Source organism: Poecilia mexicana, unplaced genomic scaffold (genome assembly GCF_051168715.1).
Source record: "Poecilia mexicana isolate PSO_F unplaced genomic scaffold, ASM5116871v1 scaffold_8, whole genome shotgun sequence".
Taxonomy (NCBI): Eukaryota; Metazoa; Chordata; class Actinopteri; order Cyprinodontiformes; family Poeciliidae; genus Poecilia; species Poecilia mexicana.
The window spans coordinates 5,022,901-5,048,127 of record NW_028263377.1 but is presented as its reverse complement, the minus strand read 5'-3'; the positions used below and the strand labels follow the sequence as shown (position 1 = coordinate 5,048,127).

Below are 25,227 nucleotides of genomic sequence, written 5' to 3'. Positions count from 1 at the left end.
ACTTCAAAAATGGGTAAAAATAGATGAGCAGCTCTATTTTTAGAGGCTCCCCCCACAAAAAGTAAATATTTACATAACAAGTCTTATATTCATTATTAGGTTCATGCATCTAAAATTGAGGCTTTAAAGTGTCTTAAACTCGTTTAAAAAAATTTAAGTTGGCCTTAGATACATTACAACCAGGTCTTCAATTTTATTTTAGTAGGACTATTTAATCTTGTATATTTTCTTTGTTCTTTTTTTCCACAGCACTTTTTTTGTCAGTCAAAAGTTTGAGTCACACATCTTGTGTTTTGTGACTTAAGGCTAACGCTAACACTGCCAACATATCCTTGCTAGCTATCTAGCTAGGTTTTTTGCGTCTATCATGGGTAAATTCAAATTTATTGTCAGTTGGGCTGTTGAAGTTTGTACATTTCTGAGGAGATATAGGTCTTAAATTCCAACCCTGTAAACCGGAACTCTTTACCTCTGTGTAACATGTTAGCTTGGGGAACGGTAAATTCTCAAAATTGGTTGTAGCAGAGATTATTTAAAGAATGGATAAATCAGGTTACCGTGTCAGTCGCGTGACTAATAGGAAACGAACACCTCAACCTGAAGAGATTGTAGGACATAAAAACTCAACATGACAGTTTATGGTTATTGTAGCTGAAGGCAGACCTGAAAGTAAAAAGTACACTCTTGTCACTTCCAATAGTTATTTTTTTCCTGACATATTAAATTTGCACTTCGGTATAGTTCATTCATGTATTGAGTGAAAGCGTGTGTCACTCACCTGGTACAGAAAGACATCCTACCTTGTATCAACGCTTCATGACTCAGACATGTGGGGTGGGGGGAAACACGCTTGGTTTGTGGGGTGGAGCGATCAGGAGTTTATAAGAACAAGCAGAGACCCTCATTCCAGATGAAACCTAAGAGAGAGACGGAGAATCTAATAATAATAATAATAATAAAACCCAACCGGTTGCTGTTTTTGCGCAGCTGACATCAGTTTGCCCCTGTATGCGTTCGAAGCAGCGGCGCTTCAGTCACCACCACCCGCTGCTGCTGCTGCTGCTGCTGCTTTGACCGCTGACCATGGAGGGTGTGAAGTTAGCGGCGGTGCTACTGCTGGTCGTGCTGGTGCAGACCGTCAGCGCGCTGGGGGCTCCGCTGTCCGCGGAGGACGAGGAGGGACAAATGTGGACGGTGGACAACTGGCAGGTAAGACAGAAACCAAGCAAATATGGCGAGTTTATGGACTTTGGTCCGAGTTTCAGCTCACATTAAGAACATAACGGGCGCTGCATGGACCCGCGAGCGGCTTTAGGGGAAACGCACCTTCTGAACGCACCTTAAATTTTAGTTCAGTATTTGAAAAGAAAAACCCAACAACTATGATTTGGATTTGACGTGTACTATTTTGCTATTTTGATCTAAACATTGATTTTAAACAATAACTTGCATGCAAAAATATGCAAAGATGAAAAATATTGACATATATTTTGAAACCAATACAGTTCAAATATTGTGCTTAGTTTTTAGCACAATATTTGAAAAAAAAAAAAAAAACATATATATGATTTGGTTTTGATGTGTGCTATTTTGATGTAAACACAAATTGTAAACAAGAATTTTAATACAAAGTGTCAAAGTGAAAAGTATTATCATACATTTTAAAGTCAATACATATCAAACTTGCTTTTAATAATAGTAACAACCAGCGCTGTGTGTCTTCAACAGTGACGTTATTCAGCATATAACAAAATCTAAGAAGACAAATATAATTTTTCCTCATCCCACTAACAGAGAATTCCATCAGCTTGCTTTATCCAAATTTCTTTGTCAAAATGCAGACTACAGTCCAGCTGAACAACAGCTGATACCACAAGTTGTTTTAACTTTAATAATGATAAATTATGCTCCGTTTCTATATTTCAAAAGAATTGTTTTTAAAATTCATAAAGCTGAGAGGTTGTTGTTGAGTAAAAAATAAACTGTTAGATGTGAACCTGAAAATCAACATCTTACCTACGTTGGATTTGGGTGGAATTTATTCAGTATATCTGAGTAGAAATTATGTAAATTTAACTGAAAAAAGATACACAAATCAGTTAAATTCCAGCAAATTATCAAAACCATTTTACTCATCTTATATATAAAACAAGTAAAATGTTAAAGAAAGTGAAAATAGTATAAAATGTAAGTAAAATGTAAAAATAGTAATAATAATAATAATAATAATAATAATAATAATAATAATAATAGTTTTTGTTTTTACCAAAGTGGCATCTGAACCACTCAGCAGCTAAGGTGTGGCGTTCCTTGGCAACGACTTTTTAACACCTCGGGATTAAAGCGACTTTAGGTTAGGCTGAAATTGTTAAAATAGATAAAACTTCAATCCTTGACGTTTTATCTATTTTGAATTGTTCAGAATTGTTCTGAGCCATAAGTCGGATGACACTTTTTAAATTTCACTGGTCTCCAATCGTCATATAACAGAAAAAAAAAAAATATCGGCTGACATTAGGTTGAAAATAAAAATAATAATATAAAACTAACATTAATATCTAGAGTTGAATATTTTCAGATGTTCTTTTTACAGTGCAGGAGCAGGTAATAATTAAAACCAACAAATCAGTTTGCTTTAGACAGTTAGGAAGACGTTTCCCCTGTTTAGAGGATTTATGACTGTCTTGTGACTCAGGGTTTCCCAGTGGAGAGAGGATTAACCATCCGGCTGGCAGATCTGATCAAGAGGTCCAAAGCACAGCAGTTCCACGGCTTGATGGGAAGAAGTCCAGGTAAAACTAACAATCAAGATTATCCATGTAATATACATTGAAAGTCAACACCTGAGCTCCTTTTTTTTATACGTCTTTCATATTTTATTTCAGGTGTGTTGGCAAGACTGGGCAGAAAACGTTAGTTTAATCACATCTTAGTTGTATTGTTGTCTTCGAAATGAATATTTTCCCCTCACCCTTTCCTTTTGTCATGTTTCTTTTTAATCAGGAAATAATAACAACAAAGGCGAGATGTTTGTTGGACTCATGGGCAGGAGAAGTTTAGGACAAGGTAACAACACCTCACTGTGTCCGGAGTAAAAAATCTTCTTCACGGGTTCTTCATGTGGACGTTCTTCAGGGTTGAGTAAAAAATATAATCGCCGCTTTGCTTTTTTTCCCCCCCAGACAGCGACGAAGAGTGGAAACCTGACTCTTTCTGAAGATAACTAAAGAAAAAAAAGATGAACTAATAAAGAAAGCTTCACTTTAATGACGTTTTCTATTCAGTACCTCTGCAGATCCACAAGACACGGTGATGCACACCTGCAGCAGTAAACATGAATAAATGCAAGATTCTGCAAATTCATGTCATTCAGATCTTTGCCATAAATTTGTCATCTGCTGTATGTTGTTTATGTTTTATTTATGCACATTTAAATCCCGTCAATGGATTTATTCAGTAATACTTCTAAACACCTGACATATCTGCCATCTATTTGTGATTTCCCACATTATGAGCAATGCTATTGAAGTGAACAGTTGCAACACAGTGGTATTTATTTATTTATTTTACATTTTGATAAGTTGAAGCAAATTTGCCATTTAGTATTGAAAAACAGAGCTCCAATTGTTTCATAACAGCAAAATACATCATGTTGTTGCATATTAATTAATAAAACTTGGTTTTGGCCACACGGTCTCTTGTTCAATCCTCTTCGATTACATATGGTGGAAAATGTCGAGGGTCAGGCTGCGGAAATATTCAACCCAATACCACAAGAACTGTTTCACATCCGTTTCACTGACTCTAATTTGGATTAAATTCTGGACTTTACGCCATCCTAAATTGTGATGTATGTTATCTAAACCATTTCCATTCCAGTTCTGGCTCTAGAGTTTATATTAGGGCTGCCGACTTACAGGAATGTGAACCTCTGTGAAGACTTGAGACTCGTATTAACTGTCAATTTTGACAGTTCAAATACCAAGTATACCTTAATGTGAATTAGTACACAGTGGAAACTGTCTTAACACTGCATCCACTCTTGGTTTGGCTGCTTTGTAGACACCAGCCAGTATGTCAAGTTCCATTGTACCGAGGCATTTTCTCTCCCCAACTTTTTTGCTTTCTTTTGTGGTTTTGGAAACTGACGGTCTGACGGGACAACACACCCGTTCACCCTCCCTCTTCCCCGCTGTCCAAACGTGACATCTGCCGCACTCTTCTTGAGCGTCATGCTAAGACCGCAGGAGAGCTTTAAGAGAAAAAATATCCACGAGCAGGCAAATTTTCCAAGAATAATTTAGAGTTACCTTCCACAGAAAAATCCGTGAATGTGCGAACGGACAAACACTGAGCGGGCATAGGCACTGTTCGGCTCATTTGAATAGAATTCATCACGAATTCAAGGACATTTTTTGGTTTCAAGGCATTTCTGAAATGACCAAAAAAATTGCACCAAAGTCCATTGAAATATAAATGGTGAAAATAAAAGGTCTTAGTTTTGTTTGCATGGCTTTCTACTTATTTCTTGTAAATTCAACCTGACTTAAAAGTTTTTATCAATTTCCCGGTGACTTCTTGCTATTAACCTTCTTTAGTGTGATCCTGACGCAAAGTGAAATAGACCGACACACAAACACACCAGACCATCCGTTTCAACGATTGCATTTAATAGGTGGAAGGGGGTGAAAGCAAGTGCAAAAGCACAACTGAGCTACATACCAATGCCACTTTTCGCTACTTTTCTCTGTTGCTGCTTTGTGAGTGGTTTATTAGGTAGTAGCAGTATACAACAGCTTGCTGCTGACTGATGGAAGCTGATGGAAAGTTTACTTGGTGACATATATATATATATATATATATATATATATATATATATATATATATATATATATATATATACATATTTAGGAAGGTGAAGACCTGTAACAAGTTTGGAAGCTGTCTATCTATAGCTGCCATTGGCACAAAAACCAAAACAAACAAAAAAAAAAAAAGGTAAAAATAATACAGAAACAATAATTGGATTTAAAAAAAACACAATACAAAAGAAACAAAATGGATATGGTGACCTCAAGGCATACAAAGACACGATGTGAGAATATCTCACCATAGTTACAATGGACTGACACGCTCAACACACAGACTATTTCTGACAAAAATAGTCTGTGGTGTGGATGGAGCCCGTTATTTCAAGTTTATTTTATCATCAAATGAGAATTTCATGTTCTAAAATAAAATAAGAGGTAACACTTTATTTGAAGTCATAAACATGACATAACACCTGCCATGAACATGAAGGAATCTTCCTGAATGTTTATGATGTTGTCATGAAGTGTCGTTCGGTAAATAATGCAAAGTAGCATTAAAAGTCCATTAAATGTCTCAATTTTGCATTGAAAGTGTCATTATTTGCCGAAAGACGCTTCATGACAACAGACGTAAACATTCCTGAAGTGTCTTCATTTTCATGACAGGTGTTATATAAGTCTTATAGACACCATTCAAATAAAGCGTTACCAAATAGGATGTATTCCTTTTGTGTTAAAAACAAGGTAACCATTCTCCCAAGGTTAAGAAACAGGAAATAGGTTCAAGCTATGCTTTGTTGTAAAAGACGAGCGCTCAACACCAGAAGATTCACAGTCAAGTATGAAACAGTCATTTGAAGAGTTTCCTTGGATAGACTTTTGTTCTTTGACAACTTTAAACCAATGGAGTGCGCTTTGCCTTTAACGGTTGGCACAAAAAATAGTCCTTATTTAGAATTTAAGTAAAAACATATTAAGATCGGCCTGCCAGTCATGTTTCTACAGATGCATGAACAGAGGAAACAAAGAAACAGTGAGAATATCTTCAACTTCACATATTTTACAGAAAGAATATATTACACCACACTAGACAAAATGTACAAAAAAACTACAGTCTGGCAGAGACAAAAAAATGTCAGCAACTAAATGTTTAAAGCTCCAAAACAAAATATCAAATGGGAAAAAAAATACATGTTTTATGATCAAATGATGTTGAGACTTCAATTTCATCACAAGCCACTTATCTTGTTTCTTGTTGCTTACAAAACTAAAAGCTAAGATAGCATGCTCTTGTAAGCCAAGTACACAGCTAAGCTAAGCTAGCAGTATAAAGCAGGCTAAATACAAATTTAGGTCAGTCACTACTCAGATTGGTGAGGTAAATAAAAGCTAAGTGAATGCAGCAGTCATTCAGCTTAGCTAAGTGCTAACCTTGTGCTAAGTAACCGCTCAGTTTGCTTAACTAAAGACAAAGCTAAGACAGCAGTTGGTTAGCTTAGCTGTGTACAAAGCTATGCTAGGCAACCACTCAGACTGCTTAGATAAATACAAAACAAAGCAAAGATGACAGTTAGCTTAGTTAAGTACAAAGCTACGCTAAGCTACCATTCAGATTGCTTAGCAACCACTCAGATTCAGACACAAAGCTAAGACAGCAGTGAGTTAGCTTAGATAGGTTAAAAAAACTATGCTAGGCTACCACACAAAATTAAGCTAGGACATCAATCAGTAAGCTTAGCTAAGTACAGACCTATGCTAAACAATCACTCAGGTTGCTTAGCTGAACACAAAACAAAGCTAAGATGACAGTCACTTAGCTTGGCTAAGTACAAAGCTATGCTAAGCTACCATTCAGATAGCTTAGCTAAACTAAGTACAAAGCTATGCTCAACACTGGTAGTCGCTAAGTACACATCTATGCTATAGTGATTTTGTTTAGCCCAGTAAGAAGCTACGTAAGGATAGCTGTAAAGCAAAAAAAGTGCAAACCAAGGCTAGCAGCTGGGTAGCTAAGTACAAAACTAAGCTGAACTACTCAGTTTGCTCAGCTTATTTCAAAGACTAAAACAAAAAGAAACTAGACGATTGACTTTGCTCTAAACAAGGACCCATATGAGTCCCATAAATATGTTCCACATTTGGTTTATTTTAAACTGTTCAATTACAGGAGCAGAAGAAGCAACAACCTGGCTAGCTAACGGCTCATACTCTTTGTGCTAATCTAACGAAAACGGTAGTAGGTTTTAGCTTATCTTACAGCATATTCTCAAAAATAATAAACTGCATTTAACAGATTATGACTAATCACATAAACAGAATTAGATTAATTACCAATACAAATATTAATAAAACAAAACCCCTTTCGGTCTGTCAGTGTGGGCTGCTAATCAAGCTCATTTATACCCTATTCATCCTTGTCATTTTTTTGTTTTTGCTGTAACAAGTGGTGACAATGTGCAAAAGTGACACATTTTGACTCAGTCTTGTTACTTCCTATAGCAGGCAATAAGCCTCTGAAATGTAAAAAAAAAAAAAAGAAAAAATCTGTCACTGTTTGTTGGGTTGGATAACCTAAAATCCTCCTTCTTTAAACGACCTTTCAACATTCAGATCTACATATTGGTCTCACATAAATATATTTACAAGAAAGCCAGTCCAGCTAAATAAAGCATCCCTTTACGCTCTAAAGTTAAGAATATAAATACCCCCAAGAGAAAAATGTAAATAATAGCATTAATTATGCTATTAAAAGAAGGTAAACGCCAAGTGGGTTAAACCACTAGAAAAAAAATAAAATAAAATTGTCAACACATGTTAAAAAGGAAAACACAGAACAACAGTTGCTTGAACTGTTAAACAGTAGTAAAACCTCAGAGGTAGAAAAAGTATAAAACTGAAATGAGAACTTTTAAAAATGAAAGGATACAGAACAAACGTGTGTAACCTCGGACACCGCAAACATCACGAGTGATACGAAAACGAGTAAAAACAGGCAAGAGGTGATCGATCCCACACCCACATCCAGGTGACAATCTGTCCGACAGCAGAGGGCCGTCTGAACGTGGCCAGTGGCAGCTATAGCTTCCTGGCAAACTGACCGCCGAGACAGACTGAACGTAAGACACAAGACGCGTACAGGTTATTTACTTTGGGTTCAAACAGACATTTTTTGATTCCGTTTCTTCAACGTTGCCAGATGAAGGGTTACACAATCACTGCAGGTACTAAAATATTTCCAAATCGATTTTTCTTTTTCGATACTTAGTGGGATTTACAATGTTGACTTCAGATGCAGATTGGTAGGAAGTGCTGGTTCACTCCACTCACTTGTACACAGAAATTAGAACAAAAGCAAATTGATTTTACAACCAGCGTCTAAGGAAATCATCCCATTCAAGTTGGAAACAGTGTGTAAACGAGTTTCTCTAGATATTTGAAAGATAAATAGTAATAATTTTAACTCTAAACAGGTTTTTAAGACACAATTATTTTTAAAAAGTCCACTTGTTCAGAGCTCTTATTTTAACAAACTGTATATTTTCAGGGTGTGTCCTTCTAACCCAGCCAGGCCAGCTGGTTTGCGTCAGCCAGGACGTGTTCACATAGGTCAACGTGTTGCTGACCTGCGTTGCATCTCCACAGCGGAACGAGGTGCGGCTCCAGTTCGATGCCGCCCGCCACAGATTGGATTAGCAGGCGCGTCTGGTGCCCGTTACTAATTGAGTGATGAGGCAGGCGAGTGGCGCTCTATTAGTTTCACTTTTCAGATAACACATGGGCTCACTGAGACCTAAGACCAAACTACATGATGATTCAGACATCCTGTATGCAAAGGCTTTATAGTTTCTTGCAAAAAGTATTCATACTCCTTAATTTTTTTTTTGGTCATTTGGGAAGTTTTTCCTTCAGCAGATGGGAAAGCTGGTAAGAGTTGGAAGATGGGTGGAGCTAAAGACAGGGGAATCTTGGAGGAAAACCAGTTACAAGCTATAGGTTTTATGTAAAGTATGTCAATGTCAGTGGGTATGAATACTTTTGCAAGACGCCGTCGGTCCAAATCTAACAAGAAATGATAAAGAAAATTCTTACGCGCTAAACTCTGCTCCCAACCTAAAATTCATAAAAAGTGTAAAACTTTATCTACCCTGTACCCTTAGAGGTCAAGTTTGTCTTTGCATAAATTAGTTAATATATAGGAACTCCAGAAGAGTTCTTCACGTATACAGCAAATATCACAATTTATATATCTTAATATAACCATTTTAGTTGTAAAAATTTCTTATGAACTAACCCATAAATTTAATGGTCTAGTTCAAGTATAACTTTTTTTCTTCATATCATCAGTGGAAACCCTATTAAAATCCAGGTCCAACTTTGTCCACATTTTCCTTTTAATGTAAAGTATTTTAGCATGTGAACCGCAGGAATAAAAACCTTTAAAATTTACATAGTGATATATTTGTTTCACTTAAGTCAACACGTAAACTGTTTGAACCCAAAGAAATGGTGAACGGTAGTCAGATGTGACTGTGCTGCAGCTGTGAGGACGCCAGTGAACAAAGGAGGAGGAAGAAGGAAGCTCCTTTACGTCCCTTTAGGCGGCGTCCATTTTAAGGCCGTGGGGTCAATGGTCTTCCCATTACCGCGTTTGGTCTCCTTCGCCTTCCAGTCGTCAATTAGGTCCTTCAGAGAGAAAGGAAAAAAAGACAGTTAGTTACTGACTAGATGGGAAAATAAACTGTAAACCAAAGACAACAGTCCGAGTTCTTCACCTGTCTCTTTAAAACCAGGTGCTTTCCTTTCCAGTATTTGAGCATTTGAAGGGACTGCAGTGTGCTGACAATGTCCACCGGATTCACTGCTGTCTCCTGGCTGATCTCTGCAACAGAAAGGGAGAAATTAAAGGAGTTTAGGGTGGTGGGGTCAGCAGCGCCTGCTGAATCCACGGTCCTCAGTGGTTCAAATACTGTAGGTTCGACTGATTGGTACCAATATAGCTGGTATCTAAATGATCAAATTAAAATGATCAATTCTAATTTGACCATATAATTGCGCAAATTAGAGTTACAAAAATACATTTGCTTAATGGAAATATGGCAATTGTGGAAAAAAGGTTTTTGATGGGTTTTTTCTTCACCATCAAAATGATCGTATTTTACAAAACTCATATCACACAAGTCATGTGATCAACAGTTTGATGTTACTACTGCCAGAAATGACAAAGAAGACGACAGGAAGTGGTAGGAGGATGTTTTTTTTTTTTAAATAAACAAGCTTATCCATGTGCAATTTTATTTCCATTTCTTTTAAAATAGAAACAATTGCAAATTTTTATTTTTTTGACTTTGCAGAATATTGAGAAAGTTTTGGGCAAATTTGAAATGGAAACGTAGCAAATGAGAGACTGTAGAGATCTTGCTAAATATTTTAGCTCTAGAATGTGACTTCAACGCCTTTTCCCTTAAAGATATCGACTTTAAAAGCTTTCAAATACAGCAATTATACTGGTAGTACTATTAATGACGGATTAAATTAGCTAAATATGTATTTCATTCTTCACCAAGCAAATTGGAAATGAGAAACATTTTAATTTCATCTTCTCAAACTGAAATATGCTACATGCTATAGAATAGCATATTTCAGCAACCAGGCAGTTCAAAGTGTTTAGAGCATAAAAAAATAATACAGTAATTAATTTATGAAACAAGATTTTGTCAAATGAGAACATCAAAATCATCAAGCTCATGTACTTGGACTATATTTATCAATGTTCCAGTTATTATGATTCAAACGAAGCTTTAAATCAAACGGTTTTTAGCCTTCATTTAAAGGAACTGTTTCGGCAGTTCTGCAGTTTTCTGGAAGTTTGTTTTAGATTAGTGGAACGTAGAAACTGAATGCTGCTTCTCCACAGCAACTTTTCAGACAAAAAAAATAATTGGTGCTGCCCAAAATCTGGTTTATAAACATTGGTGATTGACCAGAAAACTGCAATCAGTGAACCCCTAGTTTTCACTGGAATCCATGATGTAAAAAAATTCTACAGAATTTTCCTTCAAAATCTGGACTCGGTGTCTCTGTATAAGCACATTCAAGCACATCAGAACTACTTCTAAATGTTGTATGACCTTTGCTGCCTCTTGGCCAGTACTCTCTTGAAAAAGAGGTTTTTAATCTCAATGGGACTTTCCTGATTAAATAAAGGTAAAATAGTAATAAAAGAAAAACATTCCAACCTTTGATGGAGATCTCCTTTCCCTGAAAACTGTTGAGGTACCGCAGCAGAACATCTTTCCAGTAACTTCTGTAGCTGATCAGACCCAGGTCGGACAGGGGGCGCTCAGGCGAGCCCACCTTTTCCTCCACCTTGGACAACAGATAGCCTGTTTGTTGTTTTTGGACAAGAGAGAAAGTTGTTTTTAATTGAATTCTCTGCACATATCTTAGTGCAGAACAGAAAAGACGTACAACAGTTTTGCTGAAACTTTTCTGAGAGGCACCCTCCTAAATCAGGCGACATTTATCAGTGAATGAGAGCCGTGTTTGTACTCACTGAAGTCAATGAGCATCTTTCCGTAGCCTTGCCTCATGTACTGCGGCATGGTGAGGATGCAGGACACGTTGTAGTTCAAGAACGAGTTCTTCTCCTGTGGAAGGAGAGGAAACTGCTGTGACAGAGCAGGATGGGGCCCCTGGGCTGGAAACCATGTTAACTGGGTATGAACTGACGCTAGGCAGTAGCTCCATGTTGCTCCCTCCACAAAATTACTATAACTTCATAATTTTCAAATACTTTTGTATTGTTTATATTCATAAAAATCTGAAAATAAAAGTACAATGTCTGCCAAATATGCATTCATTAAAAAAATAAAAATAAAAAAAAATGTGTGGGTGCTCTGGCCCAATATCTGACAGTATGAACCAGGGTGGGACGGGAAATATGGCTTAAAAAATTTAATCTTCGATATTTTTTAATCCAAGATTAGATTTCCAAACTCACAGCATCAGATTGTTGCTATGGTAACAAAACAATCTAACTATGAATATTGTTCTTTGAAGTTTTACAAAGTAAACTTGCCAGTTCCTTAAAATCTTGTATTTAAATGTTAAACAATTTAAAATAATTAAATTCATGTATGCCTAAACAATTGAATCAAATTTAACAGCATTGATCATCTCAATAAACAAGTGTTACATTTATGAATCTGTGGTCTGTTTTCAAATATTAGTGTTTATGGGGCTCCTGAAGCTCTTGGGGGCCTGATGGAGCTGCTGACTTAATTTGGATTAAACAGAAGTGCAAATGTGTTGTTTTTAGACTAGTTGTGGGTTTAAATAGCATTTCACTCGAGATCTTTTCCCATAACATATAATTAAACAGTAATACTTTTAAATTTCCTGTCAACTTAACATCTTTTAATACAAAACACAGTGGACCACCGGTGGACCGACTCGACGCCCCGACCACCGGGCTTAGCAAGTTTTCTGGGGGAAACCCTGGATAAAATCAATTTATCGTCCAGCCCTAGTATGAACTCCTCCAACTTCCTGGTGCTTTAAAAACTTAAATCTAGATAATTACCAGGGAATGCTTGGTGTTGCATTCACGGGCTAACATCAAGCAGCACAGTTTCCACAAAGCGAGAAAGCAGTAGGCTTCTGAAGGCGTTACCTTGGAGAAATATCCGACTAGGTGACATCCCGTGTTGTCGGCTTCCGTCATGACATAGAAGAGGAATGGCTCCACGTCGTAGTACAGTGTCTTGTGGTCCAGGAAGAGTTTCGCTAGCAGACACAAGTTCTGACAGTAAATCTGTGAGTGGAGAGAAGACAACAGGTTGATGAAACCGATTCGTTTTGCCTGACAACGGTTAATGAAAGGGATTACAGATGTAAAGCTTTGCCTTGTTCTTCTTTCCGTCCACCTCAAAGACAGAGATGTTCCCCTTTCTGTAGATCTCGTCGCCTGGTGGATGTTTCCACACACACTTGGCCTGGAGCAGCAAAAACAACTTCAGGTTAGCATTTTTTTTTTCAAAACCAACCAAAATTTTAACTCAAACATTGAGCAGTAGGGGTGCCCTACCATGTGCCTGCGCAGAATGGTCTGGCTCTTCATATACTTGAGGCAGAACTCGCACATGAAGAGCCTCCCCAGGCGGGCGTACTCCTCGGGGTATGGCGAGTGGTACCAGGTGTCCAGCTCGAAGCGGCCAAACACAATGGTTTTGATCATGTTGCTGCCCTCCGACACCTGGCCGGCCAGACGGAGCTTCTCCTGCGCAGCCGGGTCGGGACAGACGGGCAAACGGGACAGGAGGCGGCGGAGAGGAGACGGGGAGGAAAGGCGGGAACAAAGATTCAATTATTGAAGGGAAGACAAAGGAACCGCCTTAGTGGAGGGACCCGGCCAAGAAAATTAAAGGTGCAGGAAGAAAAAGTCAGATGGGGAAGTAACGCTATAAGCTTCACTTGAATAGATGAAAGTCATCTGGACTGGAAAAAAAAAAAATCTTATCAAGTATTTTGTCTAGTTTCTAGTGAACATTCTTGAATATCATTGTCACTAAATACATGTACTACCATGTACATTCTAATGGTTTGATAACTTTTGTAATTATATATATATATATATATATATATATATATATATATATATATATATATGCATACATTGTTTGTTGCTGTGGTTTCTCGGTTTTCTTTTCTCTCTTTCTGCAGGTTTAGAGACAAACTTCAAGAGTCTTGACTTGTGTTCCCTCTGTGCTTCTTTCTCTACTCTTTACTCTTTTCCATTCAAACTTTTTCCCATCTTTCTCCCTTTCCTTTTCTCTCTGTGTCCATTAAATTTGGAAAAAACCCAAAGAAATTTCTAATAAAGTTTCTTCCATATGTCAAGGGGAGCAACATGGCAAAAGCAGTAATCCTGGGCTTGTGAAAGTAAATCTGTTGGGCCTCATCTTGACACACTGCCAGACAGGACATGTTTAAAAACATATATTAAAAATTACAAGCTTCATTTAGGCCTCTCACAATAAATGTTGCTGGACCATAAGCTGTCCCTGTTATTATTGAGATAATTGATAATATTGTTGTTTTGTCAAGTTATATATTTGTGATGACATAATAATGCAAGTTTGCTCTCTCAAAAAACAGTAACTTTAAATTTTGCATAGAACACTTTGAACTGGAAGATTTTTTTTAATATCCAAATTAAAACACAACCAAAAAGCAAAAAGTAAAACGAAAATAAAAACCACGCACAACTGAAGCAGCAAATAAAATGGGTTATGATGTTTCTGTAAACAACATTGCCTGTCAAGAAATATTAATCATCAGATCGGAAATGATCAAGTTCATTTTAATTTATCATGTTATTAATTGGTTAATTACTTACTGTAACAGGCACAGTTCTACAAAATGTCTTTCCAATGTTATAAATGAACAAATAAAGCTGTTAGTAGAACTAGACTTTCTTAAATCAATATTCAAGAATTATTGACTTAAAACATTTCTTGCTGAAAAATTCCTATTTCAAGTGTATGAAGATATTTGAACTAGAAACTAGGCAAGAAATACTTGGGTAAGATTTTGTGTTTTCGAAGTGAATTCACTGGGTAATTACTGTATTTCATTGTCAGCTAACATCTGAAGTATCAGAAATGAACATGGAATGACATGAAGTGATCGTCCAAACTACCAAATCTATCTGAGACTCCTGCTGTGGCTGCAGAGGAAGGTTTTCAGACTGAAAAAGAGAAGAAGAGAAGTAAGGTAGGAAAAAGGGAGAAGCGGGGGAGGGTTAACAACAAAAACAATCAAAAAAACAGAAGGAAGGAAAAGTGGAAGGGTGGGAGGTGATGATGAGTTTTCTCTCTTACAAGGTCCTCCGAGGCACGTGCCTGCGCTTTCCTGAACAGCTCGAGGTCGTAGTCGCTGGTGATGTTCTCCAGCAGCGGCTCCCGGCTCGTCCCGTGGCTCTGTCGGTGTTCCTGGGAGCAAGTGGGGAAAAATAACGAGAAAAGTGGGATTTTTATAACGTGGAGAAGATTCGGTCTGACGTCTCTTCTCTGCTTACTGTATATTTCTCCTTCTGCTCCTTATTGAGGCCAGAGTTCCTCTTCCGCCTCAGCTCTGTCACCTTATCTTTGTAGCGCTGCTGTCCCTCTGTGGGGGCCTGGAACAAACACAGTTGGTATGAACGAAAAGCTGATTTGGGCCTTTGCAGATGAAGATTACGGGCTGACTAGAGGTATCATGTAAATAGAAAGGTTGCTTAAATTCACACCTTCACACCTGCCAAAATGTTAGCTAGATGCGGACGATGTTTTCATAAACTGGTTACTTATAGCTTATTCACCGTTTCTACCAGTTACTCAAAATTATACCACAATAAGTATTCTGGTACTATGTCTTTATTCTCATACAACTGCAACTTTATTCTAGTAATATTACAACTTTATTCTCGTACTACGACTTTATTTTCATATTATAATGACTTTGTTCTCATAATATTACTACTGTTCCGGTTTTACTACGACTTTATACTTGTATAACTACGATTGGATGCTCAGTGACTTCTGACAGTGCAAGGAAGAGTTCTGAATTCAGGAAATGTTTTTGTTGTATTTTCAATTGGAAACTCAGAAACTCTCACCTAGAAGTACCAATAAAATGCAGCACAAGTAAAAAAATAAAAATATCAGAATTGTAATTCTCTGACCAACTGAGATGCAGAGATGTGGTACAATTTTGATTAATTGATTGTTACATCACTAACAGACAATTACTGGTACCAAAATATGCCAAGGTTTCAAGAAGTTGTGGTTTTAAAACAGCAAAAATCTTAAATTGTGTTTTTATGTTTAAATATAGACAGCTGCGGCGTTAAAGATAAAGGAGGGACATCCATTACTCCAGGTTTTAACACCACACTTGGCAAGCTGTTTTAAACAAATCAATAAAAAAAAAAACTAATTAAAAATGAAATGATAATTTTACACAAGGTTATATCAAAAGAATAGAAAAAGACTTCAAACATAAAAAGAACTTGTTTGTTTTTTCTTTGTTTATTCCAATCTCGTAATCTCCTTTCAGACTTTTAGAACGACCTGCCTTATCAAATCAAGTAAACAGGTGCATCAGACGAGGATTTTACTGAGAACCAAGTGACAGTAACCCGTCATCGCTCTGACCCTGCCACCCTGACGACCAGCGGTGCGATCTCAGCTGTTCCTACCTCAAAAGCAACACATGAGTCAGGAGGGACACAAACCTGTGTGTGTGTGTGTGTGTTTGCTTTCCAGCACATTACCTGGTGCCTTGTGGAGTGTCTGTTCTCATCCTGCCGATGCGACAGCGTCCTTTCTTCGGACTGCTTGTCGCGTGTCGTTGCCTTGCCCTGTCAAACAAATCAACACTGTCTGGAGCCCTGTAGCAAAAACACAACAGCAGCCTCCTCCATGTTTCTACAGCATGCCAATTTCTATTTGCTTCTCTTGCTTTTTTCACATTCATTCACCAAACACTTGGTGTGATGGCAGACCAGAGGACCAGTTCAACCATCAACATGTTTCCTCAGTAACCAGGAGAATGGTTGTCAGATTTATGTTTTATGTCAGATTTATGCTTGTGGATTGCAAACATTAATCCACAAACAATGTAATGTAGAAGTTTGTGATTGTATCATAAAAGGTTAAAAAGTTCCAGGGTGTGAAAACTTTTGCAAGGCAACGTATACAGCCATGTGTAAATGTATGGCTTTGGGTACTTTCCAGCCATTCCAGCTTTGTGTGACTTTTTTGTCATAGTTAAACACAATTTATCTGAAATCCTTGCAGATTCTTTATTGAATGTATGCGCCATCTACTTGTATATCTTTATATAGAGGACCACATTCACCGTTTTTACCCACAGAAGGAGATCTTCCTTGATAAATGAGAACTTTTTCCTGATTCTCATATTTTTTCACTTCTACTGTGGTCTACTAGTTAGATTTAGAGGTATGATGTGAATTATGTTTTGGTTAAGGTTAGAAAAAGACTAACGCTAGTTATGAAAAATGTCTGGGTTAGGCATAAATACAGTTACTACAATGAATGGAAGACAATACAAAGTCCTCAGTTTTATTGAAGTCCGCAGATGTGTGTGTGTGTGTCTTCTTGTATTTGATACATTGTGAGGACCATCGTCCTAACACATCAGTTTTGGGGACTGACTGCTGCTCTTGGGGCCCAAACAAGAGCCCCAGAAAAAGTGGTGCTGTTTTTGGGTTAGAGGTTAGGTTTTGGACTAATGTGTGAATTGAGTTTATATTTAGGTATAGGGTTATGCAGGTTATGTTTAGGGTAAAGGTCAGGGCTAGACTATAGAAATGAAAAAAATAAATAAATAATAGAACAAATTCCAAAGTCCTTGTGATAGAAAGGAATTTGGATCTTTAAGGTCTTTATGTGTACCTGCCTAGCTCTTTGGGACCATTTAAGACATTTTACTAACCTTTTGAAGACTGATGGGCCTTAGGGGGACCAAAGCCCAGACCTGATACAGTAGACCCCTTTGTTTACATTTAGCAGTTAGCTTTAGAGTTGAGGTGTGAATTAGGTTTTGGTTAAGGTTAGAGTTAGGAAAAGTCTAGTATTGTCAGGGTTAGGGAAAATGTCTGGTTTAGGCTTCACTACAGTAACTAAAATGAATGCAAGTCAATACAAAGCCCTAGTATGTATGGAATACAAACATGTGCATCTGTGTGCAGTGCGTGTGTGTGTACCTTGCATTCATCAGCAGAGAGGTTGTGGTATAGCGGGCAGCCTGATATAGAGAAATGTCTCTCATGTCTTCCTGTTAGATGACCTGGGAGAAAAACAGGACGGGTGAGAACAAGAGGAAGATGAGAGGATGTTTGCAGATGAAAGGCAGTAAATTTAAAGCGGTATGACATTTGATGGGGGGCGGGGGGCGGCAGGGAATCTGTGTGGCGTTTAGGTCCTCTCACCGAGTGAGTTGCATCCTGGGGTCGGACACTTCATGTTAAAATTGTAGCTTTCGTGGAATCGTCGTCGTTTGGGTCGATGGGAGAGGTCGTGGGCGGCGGCCTCTTTGAGCGACAGCTCTTTCGCCAGTCTCTCGTCCTCCTCTTGTGAAACGACAATATTGTTGTTAGAAGAGACGTGGTCATTGCTCGGACTGGAAACGTCAATATCTGACTCCGAGGATGGGGCGTTGCCTGTTGGGGTCCGCGGGGGCGTCTCGTCCTGGTCCGCTCCTTGTTTCGCGTCTGCTGGGCGAGTTGAGAAAGATTAAAAATCCTAAACTCTAACGTCAATTTATTTGAAAAGAAAGCATCTTTACAGCCCTTTACTCCCTCTGATTTATTTTAAGGGGGGAATCTCTGCAGGTCACATATGTCCACACATACAGATGCAATTAACAGCCTTCAGCAGTGGCAGCACTCAGATAAATCCAATAGTGAAGAATGATGTTACTGCTGCTGAAGATCAGGCAGCTGTGAGACCCAGGCTGCCAAATGAAAGCACATATTTCAACCTGTTCCTTTTATGCTTCTATTTTTTTTTCTTTTAGCCTTCAGTTAACACAGAAGGTGTAGTTGTGTGTGTGACCAGCATGTTAGAGAAGTAGCAGCAGCAACTCTGAATACGGTTGTGAAGAAAAATAGCACATAAACAGATTTTTCTGTTCTCTTTTGTTTATCTTTCTATTGCAACCAAAGTCCTTTGTCTTTTATATTTTAGGGGACAATGCGTCAAGAAAATTGGGTTGTGAATAGAACTGGTCAATTTCCATGTCAATTAGTCCGATCAAAAACCATGGCTATGTTTCCATCCAATTTCTAAGTGAATTTTGAGTGAATTTTTAAAATGTCACAAAAAAAAAAAAGAGAGAAAATGTGAATTAGCTGTGTTTCTATCAATGTGTTTGGAGCGAATCAAGTAGGCTCTGCAAATGTCAGATGTTGACATTATGCTTGGCTGTGATAAACAGGAAGTAGAAGTTACAAGCTAGTACAGACCACATGTCTCGGAAAAATGGAGAGAAGTTTTCAGGAATGTGTTCTCCGGCAAGTTGTAATTGTTCTGTAATGTCAACTAGTACTGGCGAATTTACATGCTGTCTGAAGATGTAGAGAAAGAAATGCAATTGTCACGCATGCCGACAGTGGAAACATCCGATCAGTCATGCAAAGGAAAAGTTTAAGCACTTACTGTCAAATGTGTTCCTGTCTTCCCTTTAGCGCATATTTTTTGAAAAACTAAAAGCCAACTCAAGCAAGTGTCAAAACTTTTTTGGAGGAAGTTATTTCTAATTTTGCCGTTTCCATCAATCTTTTCTAATGTGATACTTCAAAATGTGCATTAGAAAAATGTGGAACAGTGAACACACCATTCTTAATCACTACAACATTGTGTCAAACACAACCACATTTAACTCAGGCACAAGGTCCAAAGTGTAGAAGTTGCTACTGAGGGAAGAAGACTCAAAGTTGGCAAATTTCAACTCCAGTAAGATGTTACTTCATACATGTTGAGATATCAATACTTGTCTGTTCAGGCTGTCATTTAAAAAGAGAACAACAGAACTAAAAGTATAACAGCAAAGTGGCTCTGTTAAATCCTGTCAAGCTTTCAGGTTTCATCTGTGGAATATTCTGGATTTGGAAATAAGTAGTAATCTCACTGGAGTTTTAGAGTCTCCAGAGAACACACACAGAAATGTCTGTTAATACTTAGTAAAGATGACCATGCTAATTTAAAATATAAGATGCTAAAGACAGCTAAAAATGTCATATCTACAGTAATTCCTAAATATAATAGACTTAGGAATGCACCGATATGAAAATTTAGATCAATATTGCTAGTTGATCTTCATACTGCTGGTTCTGCCCCAAATCGATATCGTATTATTTTTAATTTTGTCATTTTCATCAACCTTTTCTAATGCGAAACTTTAATATACACTTTAAGAAAAAACTATTGCTGGTATCTCTAACAATAAAAACAATTGCTTTAGCAGGACAGAAAAAATATTCTGAATGCCATTAATTATTTTTCTTCTTGAACATTTGGAGTCAGTTTAAACCTTTATCATCAGGGGAAAGGTTTCTTCAAAATAAAATCAGGGATGAGATTCATCTCCATCTCCAGTCTTAACGCGCAACTGGTAAACAGATCCATCAGATTTTCAAAATAGATATTTTATTTATGCAAAACATTTCCACAATGTAAAACCCCACCTGCTTTGCATCTGCAAGAGACACCACTCAGTGACCGTAATTAAAGAGTGGACTCGGGAAATCTGACGTAACAGTTTCTAACAATAGATTTCACACTGAGGCAAAGCAGGAAGCTGGATGTCAACTTGATAAGTCAAACGAGGTTTGCTGGCTCTAGCTGCAGGTTCATATGTAAAAGGCTGGGGTTCAAGATAGATGGTGAATACATAACAGGAAAGGCTGTGAGTATCATGGCACAAAGAAAAGTTATTATGATTATTGATCATCAGTGTGGCCACTTTTAGGGAAGCGGGAGTTTTGACAATGTCGATGTGGAAAGAAAGAAGCAACGGTCTTGAGAAGATAATAACTGCTGCTGATCCATCTGTTATAATGCTATGTCTACATTCAAATATGTTGAGATTATAATTCTACAGTGAAAAAGGAAAACATCTTGGTAAAGTCCAGAGCTCAACTTAACTGAAATATTTTGGAAGAAATATTAAGAGATGCAAATAAATGACCTAATATATTATGGGTTTTTTTTTTCCATTAGAGGTTATATTTGTCTAATGTTTTAGCTTGATATGAATCAGATCTTTTTATTTTGTCCTGGTAAATAAGACATCAAAAGTAAAAGGATGATCTTTTTGTAACACTTGTATGGATGTGCCTTCACCTCATTGTGAGTAAAGTTTGAGAACAGCTGCAGTTTTCAGGACGGTTTGTCACCGATTCCTTTGACAAGCCTCCAATTTTAATGCAACACTTATTACTCCCTTTTCTAACCAGGAACAGACTGACTTCATATGTCTTATATCGACTCACCTGCATCATAAGAAAGAAAGAAAAAAATAAGAAACATACAGATCCTCCGCCTCTTGTTCTCCCTTCTTGCCTCTATAAGCCACTTCCTAAAATATCCCCTAACGCTGCTGCTTTGCTTCACACCTTCATCTCTTTTCCATGCTTCTAACTCAGATCTCATCTTTATCTTTTTATAAGACAGCAAGGAAGAACTGCAGCTCACCATTGGCTTCGGTGTCTGAGCCAGACGACCTGCTCTGACGCAAATGGTATCTTTTGGCTTTGGGGTTTGCTGCCCCCTGCTGGCTACGTGTGATCCTGCGTCCAGAGGAGAAGACGGAGGCAGGTGCTGCTGTTGCTGCTGCTGCTGGGGCCGACTCCGCTGCGGAATCAGGGCCCTCATCGTGAGCGGCAGCAGCCGGGGAGCCGCTGCGTAATGAGCTGGAGTTATCTAGAAGGAAGAAGGAAATGCCACTTTTCTGAGTCGAACTTTAAATCACCAACATGATGTTTTATCAATTCAAATCTCAGAAGTGGATGCAGCTAAACAGAAGACGACCCTGGAAGGAAAGCTGTTCGAGAACGGTTCAGTCAAAGCCTTACGACGGCATAGTATGACCACTGTAGATGAGAAGAAAAGGAGTAAATTTCAACCAAAAGATTTTATAACAATTCAATAATAAAATTTAAGGTTAATCTCAGAAATTTTCTAAAAAAAAAAAAAAAAAACTGTATGTATGAATTTCAAAGCAAAAATTTTATAGAAAAACCCCCACAAATTTTTAAGATTTTTTTTGGCTTGAGTGGCCTTTATTTGATAGTTAATTGACAGGAAAGTAGGTAATGAGAGAAGGGGGAAGACATGCAGCAAAGGTCACCAAGGCCGGGAATCGAACCTGCAACAGCTGCGTCGAGGACTAAGGCCTCCATATGTGGGTTGTGCTTAACCCCTGCGCCACCACAGCACACCCAAAAAACCCTCAAATTTTAAGACTAATCTCAAATATTTTCTAGAATAACACTGGAAATGTCTAAGTTTCAAATGTCAAAGCTTTTCCACTTTGGAATATTTTCATAGTTTCTTTATTACATTAAATTGTTACAATGTTATTTTCTAAATTAACTTGCTGTGATCATCCAGACTGCATTTCAACTAAAAAGTCCCGCTTCTAATATAAGTTCTGTTATAATGTCAACTTAAAGAACAATTTTGAAATATACATAATAAAGCATAAATAGTACATACTGACATTTCTTTAAAAAAAAAAGAAAGTCAAAAACTAATCTCTGAATTCCTTTGAGAAGTAGAGGTCTTTATTAATTCATAATAAAATTTTCTCAGCTATATACTGATGTACAGATCCCATTAGCAGCTAGGCTAAGTACTGATGTACTGTTGTCTGTTTCTCAATAAATTATTGAAATAATTTTATTGTTCAGCTTTACTAACAACTGAAAATGGTAAAATTCTAATCAAAAAATAATTTTAGATAGTTTCCTGGCAAAATTCTGAAGGTTTCTGTGACCTTTATTCAACCGTGTCTGCCTGTGGCCGGCACTCGATCCGCAGACAACTGCCTCTGTAGCCAAGTTGCACTGATGGCAATATATTTTTAAAATGGTAAATTTTTGTTATATTATGGCATTTTACATATCTTTAAGAAGACAAACAAAAGTCAAAATCTGAAGTTTCATAACATAAGTTTTGTTTTTTTTAAAGACTTATACAGCGTTTTTCCAATTGGAAAATAAGTAGATAAAAATTGGGCCCTAAAATATTGCTAACAACCCTGAAAAAATGGGCAAAGTTTTAAGAAAGAAAAACTTTCCTTTTTAACCACCAATTTGTTAAAAAAAGACTCATTTTATGGCCTTGTTTACGTATTTAACAGTGGTAGGAACAGTTTACCTTGTGAGCTCTGGCTGAGGCGCAGGGATGCGCGAGTCAGGCGCGTACTGCTGCGCCGACGCGCCCTTACTGCAGCTTTGACGTGTTCGAGGTCGGCGGAAAAATCAGAGTCCTCTGTTCCATCCGAGCTGCTTCCTGCCGTTCTCTGAGAAACCAGAAACAGTCAACAAATTATCTCTTTGTTTTTTTTTTTTTTATATATCAAAAACAGTATGTGTATATACTGTATATATAATATGTACATATATAGAATTTTTTCCCCCTGCCTGCTTCTTTTTACCAGTGATTTATTCAGCAGAGATCCCATGTTGGACGGGAAACATCACCCCTTCTATTTATCACCTTCAGCTCATCATCTCCTGTTGGAACTTTGTCAAGAAATCCTTGAAATAAGCCTTTGGATTGAGCAAAATCCAGGTTTTATTCCTGTGCCACAAAAGTATGTGTGCCACCTGAATTATCACTGTTAAGCACCTTTTGCTTTCCAATTATTAATTAAATAGCAGTACAGTATGACAGATAAAACAATTAACAGATTGTTTTAATGACAAAAAATATATTTTTATAATGAAAATTATTATAAAATAGATACATTACCAATTCTTTGTAAAACAGAAAAGTTTGGAGTGAGCACTCCTACTTTTCACAAAGATGAGTTCCAATTACATATAAGTATTTTTTGGTTTGCTTTATATACATATTTCTCTACTTCAGATTTGAAAATGAATAAATAGCTACAATAAACGACAACTCAAACACTACTAAAAAATTGTAGAAAGAAAAAAAGAGAGTGAGTATTGTATACAGTTGTATACATACTAAGGATTTGCTTAGTATGTATACAAATCCTTAGAGCCACAAGCATAAAATTTATTTATAATTCTCTATAAATAGATCAATAAGTAAAAGTTTTTTGTCCCCCATGATTACTTGTGAACCAAGATAAGCTTACAGTAACTGCGATAGGCTTAACTAGAACTGCCCCCCTCCAATAAAACTGCCTGGGGCCTCATCCAAGATTGGACCGCAGCTGCCCACTTTAAATATTAATACATGTAGCGAATAATGCACCACAGAGAAATTCAACTGCAGCAATTAAGGAGACACCTCACGGAACTATGGAGGCTATTAAATATAAAACTGTCATCGATTATATACCAAAGGTTAATAAATTATACTCTAGAACTATAAACTGTAAGGATACACTGACATCAGCGGACGTACAAGTAACAGTAAACATCTGCATTTGTAGTAGAGAAATAAACTGCTTTCGTGCGTTTGCCTTATCCTTCAAAAAATGTTCCAAGACGCGACATCCTGGTTGAACCGTCTGATCCAGACGTAAATATGAGTAACTGCTTTGGCAGCATGGCCGCATATTTGACAACTTCACAACAAGAGGGCCGTGCATCCTATTTGCATTTCACCAATTAAGTTAGAGGTGAGGCGGGACTTGCGCAAGTCCAACCAATTAACGCAGCCGTAGTTCAAACTCCGTCCAATCGGAGCGTTGTTTTGGTGTAGAGCGTTCTATCCTGTGGAAACCAAAAAACAACCCGTCCTCATCCGTTTGCTAGTGACCGTTACAAGCCGTTAAACTCCGTTCTGTCCATAAACACGGCAAGTTGGAGGAAGAGCCAATCTAAACTAGTAATCAAAGAGTAATAAGACGTTTAAGAAACAACAATAATTTCTTGCAACTACGCTGTAAATGTGAGCTAGCTTAGCTTAATAGCTCTAGCACAAACATAACTCTTATTGGAGTGAGTTAATAAAAACATGCGCAGTTTGTTAACACCTTGAAGAAAAACATTCAAGCGCCTCAGCGGCGTTCGTTTTCCAGCCTCAGTTTCATTTCCACGGCTAACATTAGCCATGACGTTATACTGCACTGCCACAGCCTCTAACGTCTTCTCTCACCTTTCTCCGTGGCATATCTTCAGTTGTGGAAGTATCTTATCCTTTACGTTGGGGGGAAGTATTCAAGCTTCCATATAAGCTGCAAAAGAGAAACGCCACCAAAGCATAACATGGACCAACTCGGCTGGAAGAAGCGCACAAATTTCCCCGCACTTCCTTGAGTGCTGAGCAAGTTCGGTACGTTGACAAAATAGCTCCGCCAGAAGATGCCACACCACTGAACTTAAAAAATTGTTTAGATGTTTTAATATTTTCTAACAAAATATAAATGGATTAGAATAAAAATGTTTTTTGAAATAATAATTATGTATGTCATAAAGCGTTAATACTTTTGTTTTGCATCTCGACCACAACACCGGTGTCACGTTAAGATGCGTCTCCCCCGCAAGTTGCGCCTCTACACGATATTTTACGGCTTCGTTTTTATCGCGAGGGTGCACTTAATGAACTCCTACATGAGACTACCGGTCTCTTGAAATAAATAACTCAAGAAATTAACACCAAGGTCTTCTCAGCACTTTATAAATAACATCATATTCCATTTTAAATAA

General features: G+C 37.6%; 2 protein-coding genes across 2 annotated transcripts; one reads left to right on the top strand and one right to left on the bottom strand.

Annotated features, from left to right (window-relative positions):
- Positions 1–886: 886 nt before the first annotated feature.
- On the top strand, positions 887–3,689 carry LOC148157915 (uncharacterized). Its single transcript, XM_088008088.1, has 5 exons — positions 887–1,209; positions 2,696–2,792; positions 2,886–2,912; positions 3,004–3,066; positions 3,183–3,689. The coding sequence occupies exons 1-5, from the start codon at positions 1,084–1,086 to the stop codon at positions 3,215–3,217; spliced, it is 348 nt and encodes a 115-aa protein (XP_087864214.1). The 5' UTR covers positions 887–1,083; the 3' UTR covers positions 3,218–3,689.
- Positions 3,690–4,653: 964 nt separating this feature from the next.
- Positions 4,654–24,846, bottom strand: LOC106933076 (histone acetyltransferase KAT7-like). The gene is made up of 15 exons (XM_015012138.2): positions 24,677–24,846; positions 22,757–22,901; positions 21,071–21,298; positions 17,806–18,087; positions 17,581–17,663; positions 16,126–16,212; positions 14,890–14,988; positions 14,693–14,803; positions 12,898–13,089; positions 12,716–12,805; positions 12,484–12,624; positions 11,365–11,458; positions 11,048–11,194; positions 9,584–9,690; positions 4,654–9,494 (listed from the first exon to the last, which is right to left on the bottom strand). The coding sequence occupies exons 1-15, from the start codon at positions 24,689–24,691 to the stop codon at positions 9,396–9,398; spliced, it is 1,920 nt and encodes a 639-aa protein (XP_014867624.1). The 5' UTR covers positions 24,692–24,846; the 3' UTR covers positions 4,654–9,395.
- Positions 24,847–25,227: the final 381 nt, after the last annotated feature.